The 14,610-nt window shown below is 60.2% G+C and overlaps 6 protein-coding genes across 6 annotated transcripts; 4 read left to right on the top strand and 2 right to left on the bottom strand.

The window, feature by feature from the left end:
* Positions 1–17: 17 nt before the first annotated feature.
* A1Q1_02103 (uncharacterized protein) lies at positions 18–1,286 on the top strand (the record flags this gene model as incomplete). Its single annotated transcript, XM_014328633.1, has 1 exon — positions 18–1,286. One exon carries the CDS (start codon positions 18–20, stop codon positions 1,284–1,286), a length of 1,269 nt encoding a protein of 422 aa, XP_014184108.1.
* Positions 1,287–1,367: 81 nt separating this feature from the next.
* Positions 1,368–2,849, top strand: A1Q1_02102 (uncharacterized protein; the record flags this gene model as incomplete). The annotated part of the gene is made up of 2 exons (XM_014328632.1): positions 1,368–2,527; positions 2,588–2,849. 2 exons carry the CDS (start codon positions 1,368–1,370, stop codon positions 2,847–2,849), a joined length of 1,422 nt encoding a protein of 473 aa, XP_014184107.1.
* Positions 2,850–3,645: 796 nt separating this feature from the next.
* A1Q1_02101 (uncharacterized protein) lies at positions 3,646–6,157 on the bottom strand (the record flags this gene model as incomplete). The annotated part of the gene is made up of 6 exons (XM_014328631.1): positions 3,646–4,380; positions 4,429–5,022; positions 5,221–5,823; positions 5,891–5,953; positions 6,005–6,079; positions 6,155–6,157. The coding sequence occupies 6 exons, from the start codon at positions 6,155–6,157 to the stop codon at positions 3,646–3,648; spliced, it is 2,073 nt and encodes a 690-aa protein (XP_014184106.1).
* A 1,870-nt stretch (positions 6,158–8,027) lies between these two features.
* On the top strand, positions 8,028–9,027 carry A1Q1_02100 (uncharacterized protein; the record flags this gene model as incomplete). Its single annotated transcript, XM_014328630.1, has 2 exons — positions 8,028–8,510; positions 8,887–9,027. 2 exons carry the CDS (start codon positions 8,028–8,030, stop codon positions 9,025–9,027), a joined length of 624 nt encoding a protein of 207 aa, XP_014184105.1.
* Positions 9,028–10,508: 1,481 nt separating this feature from the next.
* On the top strand, positions 10,509–10,856 carry A1Q1_02099 (uncharacterized protein; the record flags this gene model as incomplete). Its single annotated transcript, XM_014328629.1, has 1 exon — positions 10,509–10,856. One exon carries the CDS (start codon positions 10,509–10,511, stop codon positions 10,854–10,856), a length of 348 nt encoding a protein of 115 aa, XP_014184104.1.
* A 1,375-nt stretch (positions 10,857–12,231) lies between these two features.
* A1Q1_02098 (lanosterol 14-alpha-demethylase) lies at positions 12,232–14,467 on the bottom strand (the record flags this gene model as incomplete). The annotated part of the gene is made up of 5 exons (XM_014328628.1): positions 12,232–12,717; positions 12,766–12,978; positions 13,229–13,774; positions 13,830–14,147; positions 14,348–14,467. 5 exons carry the CDS (start codon positions 14,465–14,467, stop codon positions 12,232–12,234), a joined length of 1,683 nt encoding a protein of 560 aa, XP_014184103.1.
* Positions 14,468–14,610: the final 143 nt, after the last annotated feature.

The following is a 14,610-nucleotide window of genomic DNA, read 5'->3' as shown; positions in this document are numbered from 1 at the left end:
GGTCCGAACTGTGAACAATGCCACCGAAGCGGCCAGAACACAACCGCTCCCGCTCTAGCGCAACGGCGCAGCAGCGCCTCTACGTGCCTGCGGGCACGCCTCTCGCCATCGAGGTCGATGAAGGCATGCTCGAGCGAGCCGTCATGAGCCGCCCGGGCACGCCCGACTCGTCTTCCTCCCGATCGCCGCGGTCCCGCTCTCCTCGCGCCAGAAGCAGACCGGTCGGGTCTTCGCTCTCGCCTAACCGGTCGTCGAAGGGGGACGAACGCCGGGTCTCCGACACTGGCTACCTCGCCGACGGCGACGGCACTCCCGGTTCCGGGTTTGAGGGATGGGACGGCGACGAACGTCCAGAGAACCCCCGCACGGCCTCTGCCGATGACTGGGACAATGTGCGAGACGGCAGCATCTCGCGCCGGCCGGCGTGGCGGAAACCAAGCACGCGCTGGGTAATCCCCTTCCTCGTCGGCATCACGTTCAGCATGGGCATCACGACGGCCCCGCGCGCCGAGCTCATCGTTGACATTGCGTGTCTCGTCCACCCGCCCCGGACGCCGAGCAACGCCGTCGCCGGCATCGAGGTCGCGCCAAGGGCCTACACCCACATGCCGGGCACTGGCGCCCAGATTCTGACATTTGCGTCCCCGCCTGATGTCGAGGCTCCCATCCAGGCGCCCGGCAAGCCCGCCCCGATCACGCCGCGCGAGCCTCTGTCTCCGGCCGCGAGGTGGTTCATCGACGCACAGAAGGAGATCAACGAGCACCTGTCCGCTGGAAAGGGCGACGGCTCTCCCGGCCCCGACGGCGACAACAGCAGCTCGCCGCACCCTTATCCCGAGATTGACCCGAAGCTCTGCAAGGAGGACCCCAACGTTGCCTCTGCCGCCGCACAGCTGACCAAGGTTCTGACCATGACTGCTGGGCTCCTGTCGGCGCTGACGACGGGCTTCTGGGCCGGCGTGTCTGACCGCATCGGCCGCCGCAAGATTATGGCGGTGGTGGCGTTTGGCCTGATGCTGAACGACGCCTGCTTCCTCTACTTCTCGAGCCACCCCTGGTTGCTCATGCGGAGCAAGATGTATGTCTTGCTCGTCGGTCCCGTCCTCGACGGACTGCTCGGTGGTCTGTCCACGGTAACAGCCACGATCCACGCCTACGTATCCGACGTGACACCGCCCGGCTCCCGCGCCACCGTCTTCTCGCAGGTCGGCGGCTCGCTCATGCTCGGTCTCCTCTTTGGCCCTGCCACAAGTTCCGCCGTCGTCTACCTCAGCGACAACATGTGAGTACCCCGTCACCTCTGCAATGCTTACAACAGTCTATTCCCATTCTACATCTCGATAGCCCTTCACGCCTTCACGGCAATCATGTTCCGCTTCCTGCTTCCTGAGAGTCTGTCTTCCGAGTCTCGCCTGCAGCTGTCCAAGAAGGCCAAGCTCGCCGCGGAAAGGCGCCGCGAGCGCGACCAGGAGCAGATGCACTGGGAGCGCATGGGCCCTCGGCGCATGGGTTCGGTGTCACCCGGCCCCGAGTCCTCTCCCGGCGACAGCGGATGGTCTCGCCTGCGCGCCGCGACGTCGCGCCACCGCACCGTCCGCCGCTCCATCGGCAGTCTGCGCCGCCTCGTCCGCCGCTCGCTCTGGTTCCTCGAGCCGCTCAAGGTACTCATCCCAGAGAAGATTGACGGCAAGCGGGACTGGAACCTGCCCATTGTGGCCTTCATGCTCTTCCTCGGCAGCTGGATCATGGGCGTTCTCCAGATCAAGTTTATGTACGCCTTCTACGCCTTTGGCTGGGGTACGGCCCAGTTTGGCCCGTATCTGTCCTTCATCGCGCTGTGCCGCGGCACCGTCCTGCTCGGCATCATGCCCGCCGCCATGTACTTTGTCAAGCCGTGGTTCACCGCCCCTTCCGTCGCGGAGCCCGTCACCGTCGAGCCGGCCACCGAGGCGACGCCCCTCCTCCGCGAGACGGAGGGGGCTGGCGCCCCCGCCAACACGTCTGAGGCGACAGACCGCGCCGAGCCCCAGGGCCAGCCGAAACGCTCCCTCTCCCTCGACCTGACGGTCACGAGATTGTGCCTCTTCATCGAGGTCGTCGGCTTCCTCGTGCTCGGCCTGAACGCGGGCAACTCGGCCGTCATCTTCGTCGTCGCGTCGGCGTACCTCACCCTCGGATCTCCCGGTTCCGCCGCGTGCAACTCGCTCGCGCTCGGGTTCCTGCGCAATCAGCGCGACGCGGGCGCGCTCTTTGGCGCCCTCGCCGTGCTCAGCGCTATTGGCAGCGCGCTCCTGTCGCCCATGATCATGGCCAACCTCTTCTCGGCCACCGTTGGCATCTACGCACCCGCCATCTTCCTGTGCGCCGCGGGAATCCTTACTGTTGCCCTCCTGTCTAGCTTTGCGCTACGTATTGGCAGGCACCCCGACGAGGAGAGCGCGCGCGGTAGAGAAACGCAAAGGGGAAAGAGCAGGAGCCGCAGCCGCAGGAGGCACAGGGCTGAGAGGGAGAGGGCCAGAGCCGAGTAGTCGGTGTGTCTTGTTTCGATCTCCACAGTATCATATCTATAAGTAACTTGTAATCGTAGCGTCAAGTCTGGTCACGATGACTCGGATGTTACTTCGTCTTTCTCTTGCATTGTCCTATCAGCCACACCTTCACTCGTGCCAGTGGACGAGGCTGATGCCCATGCCGCTACACTCGGGCTCCTGTTCATGAGGTTCCCAGAGGAGTTGGCCGCTGAGCGGTCCGCTCTTCCGCAGTGCAGGCGAGGCAGTGGGCCGCCTCCGCGCCTCTGCCTGCTGCTAGCTAGCGGCTGGCCGGTGTCTGCTTGTAGCGCACAAGCTTAAGGGCAGCAGAACGTCGGAGCTCGCGGTTGTTCGGCTCGCGTAGCGCGCTGATGGCCCCGTGTCGTCCTGGTAGGTGTGGTCCATCTTGCACCTGGCCGCGACTCCTGGACCCGAGATGGGAATGCAAGGGGCGCAGGAACCGCTCCAGCCTGGCCGCAGGTAGAGATAGTCAGAGAGAGACAGAGAGAGAGAGAGAGAGAGAGAGAGAGAGAGAGAGAGAGAGAGAGAGAGAGAGAGAGAGAGAGAGAGAGAGAGAGAGAGAGAGAGAGAGAGAGAGAGAGAGAGAGAGAGAGAGAGAGAGAGAGAGAGAGAGAGAGAGAGAGAGAGAGAGAGAGAGAGAGAGAGAGAGAGAGAGAGAGAGAGAGAGAGAGAGAGAGAGAGAGAGAGAGAGAGAGAGAGAGAGAGAGAGAGAGAGAGAGAGAGAGAGAGAGAGAGAGAGAGAGAGAGAGAGAGAGAGAGAGAGAGAGAGAGAGAGAGAGAGAGAGAGAGAGAGAGAGAGAGAGAGAGAGAGAGAGAGAGAGAGAGAGAGAGAGAGAGAGAGAGAGAGAGAGAGAGAGAGAGAGAGAGAGAGAGAGAGAGAGAGAGAGAGAGAGAGAGAGAGAGAGAGAGAGAGAGAGAGAGGGCTAATGCCCCGGACACCTTGCCTTGTTGGAACACTTGTCCATACACAGACATACTACGGGTAACTAAACAGTAATTCTCCTATGTCACTCCGCCACACTGTAGCCACTGCTGGCCCTAGGTTCCAGACTGCTTCGCCTTCTCGGCGGCTCGCTTCTTCGCGATTCGCTCGCGATTACCCCGTCTGCTGTTCTCCAGACTGTCGTATGCCTTCCTCTCGGCTGCGCTGGGCTGGAGTCCAGCCGCGAGCGCGGCCTCGGCGCGAGCAGCCAGCTCCTTCCGCTCCTCCCTCTTCTGCTTGTCGCGGTCTACTTGCCGCTGCGTCTTGCGTTGCCGCGCCGTCAGGTCGTTGTCCGTAGCTCCAGCGGCCCTTGCGCGATTGAGGTCGTGGCGGTCGTCCTTGCGGACGACACAACGCTTCCTTGTCTCTCGCTACGTCGTTGCTGCGACGTGTGAGAGCCCTGCGCTGGGCGTCGGGGAGACTGGCTGCGTCGGCGCCGGCGGCGACGGCCTCCTCGGCGATCTTCAGGTTGGCCTTAAACTTGGCCCGGCATCGGTGCTCATAGGAGCGCACCAGCTTGATGTTCGCCTTGCGCCAGCGGCGCAACGTTCGCCAGTGGAGCTCGCTCGAGTAGTACTTGGCCCGAGCCTCTCGGCCTTTGGGAGACAACGCATACGCGCGGCGCCAACGACGGCCCCAGTCGGAGGACCACTTGGAGCGGGCAGCTTGGCGAGCGTTATTGAGGCGGTCGGCAACTGGAAGAGGAGGGAGCCACCTCATTCCTTGGAGGGCAGGCGTCTGCATGTTGGTCCCCGTCGTGGGGCGGTTGGGCCACCACTCGTGACCTGCAGCAGTGGAGAAGTGGCGAGAAGAGGGGTGGAACGAAACACACCACTCATGGCGCACAGCCTGCAACGTCAGCGCTGGTCCTATTGCCGAGACATGAGTGGGACTTACCTCGCATATGTATTGAGAGCAGACGCGCACCGCGGTGAGAACAGCCGAGCGACGGTCGTGGCCGTTGACATCAAATCGAGCATTTAAAAACATCCCCACTTGACCGGGAGCAGCTCGGATGGCCTCGTATATCTTGGCCTTCGTACCGCGGCGGAGAGCCGCGAGATGGGTGACGCTGCGCGCTTCGCCGCCACCGGGGCTGGTCGAGGGCATGGCATTGGCGGATCCTTCGTAGTCGGTCAAGGGAAGATCGGCTGTAGCGAGGAATACCAGCGTGTAGCTCATCCAGCTCTGATCGTTGAACGCTGGAGTCTCTGCGGCCCGCACTTTAATCTGCGCTTCGGTTGGGGGGGAAGCTGCAGCGAGAAGAGCATGCTCTGAGAGCTCGGTGGCGTAGCAGAATACCCTGAACTGCGTTTCGACGGGGACGAGACTCATGATGCGCGTGTAGTTGTTGTTGTAGCCCGAAGTTCGTGAACCAAGTGCGTCGAGGCACTTTTGGAACCGGTACCGGAGGGTGGGGAGCTGGATGGGGGAGATGGTGATGTCGGGGTCGGGAGCGAGAGAAGCGAGGACCTTGATGGCCCTGACGATCTACAGTTGTTAGCAGCAGACAGCAGTGGCCCACGAACCTCGGCCGTGCTGTAGTTCTCGTGCGGCTCCAGGGGGCGGCCGCGCGCCGCGTCGAGCTCGCGCTCGAGATCCTTTGCGACATCGACGGGCACCTTGAAACGGGGTGAAGCAGGAGCGGGCTTCCAAGTCAGTCGTGATCGAAGACGGGAGTAGACTTACGTCGTCGATTCCTAGGAACTTGTTCTCTTGCCCGTAAGTGGACTCGTCCACTTCCCCGTTGCCAGTCGCAGAGAGCAGGTCGTTGACAATCTGCTCCTCGTTCAGAACCTGCGGGATACCATGCTCTTCCTCCTCGTCTTCCTCGTCCTCGGGAAGCTCGCCCTGTTTCGCCATGAACAGGACGAAGTCCTGCTCCTCCTCCTCGGTGGAAGGGCGTTCGGGCTCTGTGGTATCTTCCTCGTCAGAGTCGTCGAGGGAGGCGATGGCGTTGCTGGGGCCCTTGCGGGCTGCCTGGACCCGCCACGACGCCGAGGAAGAGGAAGCGGACAGGCCGGTATCGGATGCACTCATGGCTAAGAATGGAAGAGCGCCAGGTAAGGTCGAACGAAGCTTGCGGCGCGAGGTAGATGCGCCGAGATGGGAGTCGGGAGCAGGAGCAGCGGAGGCGAACTGGAGGCTAGTCGCCAAAGACTTGGGGGCAGCGGCAGCAGATGTCGAAGCTGGCGCGCCAGCGTGCCTGGTCCTGGAAGAACCGAACGTCGATGAGGGGAGATGAAGGTTCGAGTCCGAACCGGCGGCAGCATTCAACGAGCTGGAACAACGCTTCTGAAATATTAGCCAAGCGACGGAGAGCAATGAGGGAGCACTGGGTGGTGACGGGATAGCTCACCTTTGCGCTAGATCCCGCTATGTCATCGTCACTGTCGAAGATTGTGATGGGCTCGTCGTTCTTCTGAAACGTCAGTCAGAGTTGAAGGAGGCAAGAAGGCTGATGAGAACTCACTCTGTGGCCGAGGAAGATTATGTCTTCCTCGTCGCTCTCGACGAGACGAGCCTTGCGACTCTTGGCTTTGCGACTCTGGGGTTGAGTCAGCGGACAGGTTGAAAGGATGGGCGGGAAACAGATTGGGGACAAGAGAAGGTTACCACTTACCATTATCAAGCCGTCAGCCTCAGAAACGATGTACAGGAAGATGATGGGATGGAAAAGAAAGAAGAGGGGGAAGAAGTCTGACAAGACGTGGGGTATCTGAAAGGAGGGAAGACAATACACGTGATACACTCTGGTCGTCAGTGCGCCGCGGCGAGGCTACCACTGTGACGGAAGAGCAGAAGCGAGCAGCGACAGCCCCGAGGGTTGAGCAGAGCTGACTGGATCTGAGTAGCCTTGCGACGACCCCTGGAGGGCGCAAGGTCAATTTACCCAGCGCCAGGACTCGATGACGTCGAGGCCGCTGGCAGCAGCAACGCGTTGGCCCCTCGGATGACCCCTGGCTCTAGCTCTAGCTGCGAGTGCGAACGGTAGGGAGCCCGTCGGGCCGTCGTTCTGGCACACCTGCTAATCCAAACGTGAATTTAGTGGACGGCATGGAACCATGGTACCGGCGGATCACCCCTGCGCCCTCGCAACGCGTCGCGAGCACTGGGTGAGACAGAGCGCATACACAATGCGCAAGCTACTGCAGGCGGCCAGGAGGCCGAGGATACATGGATACAACAGCTGGCTCCTTGATCCTTGAACGTTGGCCGGCGGGCCGGCGAGAGATCGAGAGAGTTCTGGAGCCAAGAGAAGCCACATCGCCACACCTTTCGCTGAGTCACGTGGCACCAGTACACCTTCTCTCAACAGCATTGATCATGCAGGTCATGCAGCCTAGCCGGCGACAACATTAGATGTAACATAGCAGACGGGAGAAGTTCCAGAAGTATTAGGCGCATGTCATGCAGGTGTGAATACCTAGTGGGTTATAGTGCAGCACACTGCCATTCGAGCCTATATATATAGACAGAACTGTAATAAACAGAATGCGGGCGAGTTCTGGTGACACGGCCATTATTACCTCGGTACCTCGAGACCTTGACAGCAGATCCATCGGGATCACCCCTCCACTTTCGATTGTCTCACCAGGCTTCTCCATTGCACCCTTCATCCCGTCACAAGTGCCAAACCCGGCCGCATCCCTGCGCGAAGGCGTCGTTAACTACTCTGACTGAGACTGCGATGACGATGCTCTGCTCTACATCGAGGAGTAAGTATCTCGCAGCAGGGTGAGCTCCGCGTCACCATTGACGTCTGTGCTGATGCTGAGACCGAACCTGCCTAGCCTGTGAAGGGGAAAGTCACCGACGACCTGCTCGAGGCAACTGGCGGCGGGGAGGTTTACTCTATTAACCATTGCGGGGACGACAACCAGCGCAGCCTGGACGTTTGTAACTCTTCACGTTTGACGCGGCTGACTAGACCGCAGGCTCCTCCCCCGCCTCCGTTCCAGATCTCCTCTGACGCCCTTTCGCACACTTCTTCGGCTTAGTATCGTAATACTCTAACTTGCGCCTCGCACACATCTCTCATGCTGTGCGCGTTCGGCTCGCACATGGCTCGCGCACTCCTCCCTCATCGTCGGCTACAGCAATTTCAAGCTCCCAGCGCGTCAGCTGCAGGCGGTCTCACAAGTCCCCGGTCCTGTTTTACCGGGACCTCCTCGCCATTAGACTTCGACAAGCATCTCTTTGAGGGTTAGCGCGCGTTTGCCCCCGCCCTGTGCTACTAAGAGAGTGACCATGGCGATTTGGAAGACAAGGAGAACGACCACGATTGAGAGCAGTGGGAGGAGACCGCTCGAGTCCGCTCGAGGACGACGATGAGGAGCCAGTGGACAGCGATGAGGGCGAAGAGTTCGTTGCGCGTCTGGGCACGCAAACAACAACAAGCTCTTCGGATACGACGAGGAGAGGCCAGCTGACTTGAGTATCTGCTGACCAACAGGATCCTCCGCCCCCTCCTTAAGATCACCTACTTCGACGCTATGAACTTTGAGCACGAACTTGACGCAGCGCGTGGTCGTCCTCTCCGCCGCGATGAGAGCTACTCAAAAGACGAGGTATGCTCCCTGTCACCAAACCATGTGCCCTTGCTGACTGGCAAGCTTGTGAAGGCTATCATCTGCTTCACCGAGATCGCGAAGCGGGCCGGCTACCCCCTCCCCGCCGCCGAGAAGGAGGTCCTGCGTCATCGGGTCGCGGTCGCCGTGGAGCGCATCGAGAAGAGGGTCGCGGCTGTACCGGCATCCACATGCAAGCGTGTTCTGCAGCGCGTCCCCATGGAGGCAAAGCAGGACTTGCTCATGCACGATTCGGAGCCCGAGGAGTATTCGATGCTCGCCGCGGACGAGGCCCCGACCCGTGCGACTCTGCGTCCCCGCGCGCACACCTCACGCGCGTGGCATGGCACCAGCTGGCTTGCGTATCCCCTCATGCTCTTTCGTGGGCCCTCGTTCCGCGTCCGCGGGGTACGTGGGAGGTGCTGGGGCGGCCCGCTCGACCTCGCCCGGTGGCGGTATGTCCCTTGGGTCTAGTTACCTCATTGCAATTCATGATGGCAAATCGACCAAGCTCTAGGCCGTTCGCGACTTCTCCAGAAAAGCTGAGTTTCTTCTCGGGCTGGAGAGTTGATGTGTCCGAGTGTCAGAAGAGATACGCGCTTCTCGATGGCGGGCGAGTCGTGCTCTATCATCTCTAACATCGCATCGAAGTGAGTTTCTTACCCTTACTTCATTCTCGGGCACTGTACAGTAGTTGATATTCCGGGCGGTCAGACACGAGCTGCTTGGATCCTTCCACCACGCGTCTCGCCACGCAGAGGACCCCGTCGCGCTCGACTGGTAGTCCGACCTGCCCCACAAGGGCGCTAACAAGACGGACCCCGCCCTGCAGACGGTACGTGCCCGACCTGCCCTCTCCTTCGCCGAGCGCACCGCCAACGCGCACGCTGCTGCCCGCCTCAAGTGCAGCTCTCCCGATGGATAGGCGCGGGTTGCGGCCTACTGTTCTGCCATTTCCCCGCCGGCACTGCCGCCCGGCATCGCCACACGAACCCGCGCGCCTGCGATAAGAAGCGCTCCCATGCAGCATGCTGGCAATGCTTCGATGTGCAAGGCGCTGGAAGAGGGCATTCATGTTGAGCAGGTCACTTCGGGTTAACAGCACGCTTTCATGACGGCAACAACACGAAGTTCTACGAACTCCTGAGAAGGTTCCCCGGGGGGGAGGGGGGTCTCGCATTATCGTTAAGGTTGGCACCTTGACATCTTCGAGTGCAAGCACCATTGCGCCTTGCTCAACGGTGCGCGCATCGTTCTCTATCACTATTTGAAGTGGGTTTCCCTTCCCTAATTGTCGTCTCGCGCACGGTTGTCGACATCTCAGGCCATCCGCCAGAAGCTGCTGGCCTTGTTCCTCCACTCCTCGCGCCACGCCAAGAAACCCGCGGCATTGGAATGTTCGCCGTAACCTTCTTACCTCGGAATCGACATGACAACTCCGGCGCTCCGGGTTGTTCGCGCCCTTCTCTCCTTGTTATTCGCCCAGCGCACCACGAACGCCCGTACTGCAGCCACAATCAAGTGAAACACGCCCGAGGGGAAGGGAGGGCGGACCGCGTACAGCGGTCCTCTGCCAGTTGTGCGGCTCGACGCTGGTAAGGGGTCTCGCCCCACGTAGGCCGCACGATCAAGCGCCGGCGTGAGGCAAGCAAACCGCGCGTCAAGGTCTACGAGGAGCGGCGGAAGGTCAAGTACAGGGCGAACCTCAAAAGCCCGGAGAAAGCCCTCGCCGCTGGCGACTCCACACCAATACGTCAGAGGGCTAGCGCCTCACAATTGTGCGACACGCAACCGAGCACTCTGGCGACCAGAATTCATCGACCGAGCGTAAGCAAGAGAGGCATTTCTGCGATTACGTCGGCCACGGCTGCTGGTGTCGCTGGCGAGGGCTAGACGCCGGGCAAGTGCATGACCCAGGAGGGCAACGAGTGTGACAAGGACAGGCGTGTCAAGAGCTCGCCATCCTCAGTATGGCAAATCTCGATTTGTGCGAACTTGACGATGTTCTTATCGCCAAGCCCATACCAAGCTCGATCACAGCCAACTTGGTAGCCGGCTCCTCTCCCACCTCGGTTCAAGATCTCCCTTGACGTCGCCGCCAAACCCCAGTGTCAACTCGACACCGCACGTCGTCATCCGGCTTTTCAACGTCCTCGCTTCGGTAGGTCCAAACCCAACACACCGTTGCAACGGCGCTCCTCCTATGCTTCGCCACCGCCTCAGGACGTTTCGTTGAGGCGATCCGTGTCCGCGCAGCGACGTACGACAACGTTGCCACGCACAAGCAGATCACGTTCGAGGTTGTCGCAACTCTGATTCGGCGCCTTCTGTGCCGCCATAAAGGCTCCTGAGCTGCCGCTGCCGTTGCTTGCTGCCACCTTGCCTGTTGCCGGAGCGCATATTAGGATGCAAGCCGCAGAGCCGCCCATCTCAAAGGAGGACTCACAGATGCTCTATGGGATGCAGTACCTTGCCACCGCGACATGTCCAAAGGACGACTACGAGGGTTGCGGGACTAATCTCCGCTCCACGAGTGCCGAGGGTGGCGACTCGCCCGTGTCTACTCATCTTGCCGCCCTTCGCCAAGGAACCAGCTCCAAGACCATGATGCTATTCGTTCCAGCCCAGGATATGCTGCTGCCCTCTCCTAGGCGTTCCGCTCTCCCGACGTTCCGCTTCCGATTGCGAGCGCACAGTGAGAATTCCGCCCTCTTGGCGACCGCGGACCGAGGCGCCAGCACGCAATCGAAGTGATTCTTGCCCTTCACTCAGTTATAGTCACCATGTTGCTGATTGTGCAGAACATCGGCCATGAGTGAGTGGACTGTGTCATCTCACCTCATCGCGACGCACAGCTCTGCCGCGAGTCGCAAGTGATGGTTTGTTCGCTCCACTGTCGGTCCTGTCACCAGCCCGTGAAGTGGTTTCCTCTCCTCCCTCTCGCCGCCCGCGTCAACAGCGCATGCGCAACTGCGTGCCGTAAATGGAGCACGACCTGAGGACTCTGGGGGAGCTCGCGAACGCAGCGTCGCGTGCTATCACAGATCTCCATCGGAACACGCTCAGCCGCTGGCACTCCGCCAACGCCTCCGTGGTCCGCTTGCACTTGCACGAGCACCGCTACCGAGCCAAGTTTCGAGCCAGCCTGGACACCCGCCTTCACCGCCATTGCCGCCGGTGCAGCCCCGACAGACCTTAGCAGCGTGTAGCGCCGTACGCTAGTTCGCCGCACGCATGAGCGCTCGCGCGTCTAGATGCGCAGCACGATGCGCTCCGCCAACACCATGTTCCTCCGACAGGCGGAAGCTGCTGGCGTTGCTGAAGAGGTCATGACTGATGACCAGCGCAAGACGGAGAAGGATGTAGCCCATGACGAAGTGGACCGTCGGACGCGCAACATGGTCGCGCCAGGGCTGCTATCACGACAGAAGCCGGCGGCAACTTGACTGAGGTGCTCCGAAAGGCGTACGGCAATCCGATGGAGCCCCATTGCAAGCGTACCGGAATCTGGCGGTTCAAGGTGAAGCAACAGTCTGAACGACGTACTGTAGTGTTCAATAGGAGACAGTCAGACTATAAGCTATGCAAGTGTATACTATTTGACGCAGATGAGGTCGCATCGGACAAAGTAAGTGGAGAAGAGGAAGCAGATGTGTAGAACTCAACAACAAGCGCTGCATATCAAGCGAACGAATGAGACGTAACACCGGGAGTGGAGGGACGCAATCGGAAGCTTGTCAGGTAGTCAATCCTCAAAAAATCACCTTGCCAACACCGTCTACGGATCCGCAGGTCTGCGGACATCAGATCTTCCGCACATAGTGAAGTGTGGCTTGCCGCTCATCGCGTGCCAATCAGCCAAGTATTCTCCCGCCGTCCGTCATCGCAATCACAAGCGGACTGGTGCTGCGGTGACGAGCCAATACATCACAGTCGTGTCGCCTACCCTGGCTGGTGTCTACTATTCCTATATGCACCTCGTCATGATGCAATCGGGCTCCTAAGAACGTTATAAGGAGAACTTCACATGAATATGGTATCTACGAGCTTTCTAGTGTGAGGACGGGGGTATTGGGGAGTAAGGCAGGGCGAGCTGGGCGACGAGCACATCGTCCCAACTGAAGAGCGCCTACTTGCGAGGCTCCAGCTTGATCATTCCGTGAAGAGGCAGGACAATCATGGTCTGATAGTTCGTCTCGGGGAACTGAGGGGCACCGGGCTCAACCTTGAAGGTGCGAATAATCTCCGACACGAGCATGGTGAGTTGCAAGTACGCGAACTGCTCGCCGACACAACGATGACGACCAGCACCGAAGGGCTGGTAGGGCGACTCGGTGCCCTTTGAGACGGCGCCGAAACCGTAGTCGACCCTCTCTCCCGAGGTGTACTCCTCGTTGGCAGCGTTGGCCACCCCACCCTCTTCAAGCCACCTGCGAGGGCGCCATGTCTTGGCATCCTTCCAGATCCTAGGGTCCATCTGGGAGACGCCGGGAGCAGCAACAATAAAATGGCCCTTGGGAATGACATACGTGCCGTCCTTAGAGGGAGCGGCGAGCGAGGGAGGCACTGCGATGTCCAGCATGACCTTGCGATAGATGGAGTGAATGGGGGCATGCTGAGAACTGTCAGTTGTCGGGCGAGCGAAGTAAACGCGGAAACTCACCAGGCGCAGCGTCTCACGGATACAGGCCGTCATGAGCGGGAGCTCCCTCGTGTCCTCCAGTGTCATCTCACGGAACGAGCCGTCCGCGTTTCCGAAGAGTTGGACCTGTTCGTCGTAAAGAGCCTGCTGAAGTTCTTGGTCGTACGCAAGGTGGAGAAGGAACCAGGAGGACGTAGCACTGCTCGTATGGGAGCCTGCCATGAGAATCGCTATCTTTTTTTGACGTCAGCACGAAGAAACGAGTAGAAAGAGCGAGCAGAAGTCGTAAGAAGATGATCGGGTGGTGTTGGGTTGGAGTGCCACCATGGTGCCACACAACATCACGTGACCTCCACCTCCACCTCCACCGCACTCAGCCAGCCAGCCAACCCAGCCAGCAGCCAGTCAAGCCAGCTGGCTGCGAGCGGACTGCACTGAGACTGCCAGACTTGAGGGCACAACTTCTACTGCACGCAAGACTTACCATGATGTGCGAGATGTCACGGTCAGAAAGGGGGACGCCGTTCTTGTAGACGGAACCCTGGAGGGCGGCGATCATGTCGTTCTCGTGGTCGTGCTCACCGGAGCGGCGCTTCTCAATGATGGACATGTAGAAATCGCTCATCTCCTTCTGGGCCTTGTCGCGGCGCTTGTACGAGGGCAGGGGAAGGTTGGGGAACAGGAAGTTGACCGGGGTGAAGCCCTTGTCGAGGTCCTCGAGGAGCTTGGCGAAGCGGATGTCGAGGTTCTCGCGGACCTCCTTGCCCTGCAGCGTGCGCGAGGCGGTGAGAATGATGAGCTGCTGCATCATCTCGAGCACCTCGAAGGGCTTTCCGGTCACGACGTGGTCGCGGAAGTACTGGCGGGTCTCGCCGCGCATGAGCTCGGCATAGGACGAGAGCGCCTCGGTGGTCAGGCCGTGCTTGATCTGGGCGTTAGTCGGGTTTCGCCGGAAAGTTCGGGCTGGCGTCGAGCGAGGCATCGGGCTTCCCGAAGCTGATCTGCAGAAGCAGCAGACTCGGCTTCTGCTCTGAGACACAGGAGAGCCGAGCTTGGCGCGCAGCCGAGCGCTCAAAGCTACTCACGAACTTCTTCTGCTGCATGAGCATGTCGTTGGGGCAGTCGTACACGACGCCCTTGCCGAAGACGGGAGTGGTCAGGTGGGTGTACGCCTCCTCGGCCGAAACGTGAGTGATCTTGCCGCCGAGCGAGAGGTTGTTGCCCTTGGGTCCGAGAGCGACAGTCATGCGGCGTCCGAGCAGGATAAAGGTGAACACGTCTCCGTACTTCTCACGGCAGTCGAAGAGGAACTTGTACGGGTCCATACCGTAGGCAGCGGCCGAACCGAACCAGGGGATAACGTGGAAGACCACGGGCGGGAGCGTCGGGTCCTTGGGCAGGAGCTGTTGTTAGCATATCCTGAGGGTGTCACTAGGAGCGAGCGTAGAGCCGCAAGCAGAGCATCTGCAGAGGCTGACAGACGGCCGCTAATGCTGGACACGGCACACACGCCTGGTCCCCTGTGTACATTTCAACGTCACAAGAGTTTCCCAACTATGATGACGCTACTCTGATGCGTTGAGACCCATCCAGTCATACTCACCAGCTGGGAGAGCACATTGATCACAATGGCGAGCACGGGCAATCCGATAAAGACGGCCGCGAGCTTCTGGGCAAGCGGGAGCGCGAGCGCCGCCTCAATGGCGCCTTGGACGATCGACATGGTTGTCTACTCGGTCGGTCGGGTCGAGGGGTGGTGGTATCGAGCAACAACGAGACAAAGTAGAGTGTGTAGTCCAGTACCAACTTTAAGCAGACTGACAGTCGACAACAAGAACCTCGCCCTGCGATTATGATACGACCCAG

Source organism: Trichosporon asahii (assembly GCF_000293215.1).
Source record: "Trichosporon asahii var. asahii CBS 2479 unplaced genomic scaffold scaffold00003, whole genome shotgun sequence".
In the NCBI taxonomy this organism is placed as follows: Eukaryota; Fungi; Basidiomycota; class Tremellomycetes; order Trichosporonales; family Trichosporonaceae; genus Trichosporon; species Trichosporon asahii.
The sequence above is the reverse complement of the archived record's forward strand: the minus strand, read 5'-3'. Positions and strand labels throughout refer to the sequence as shown.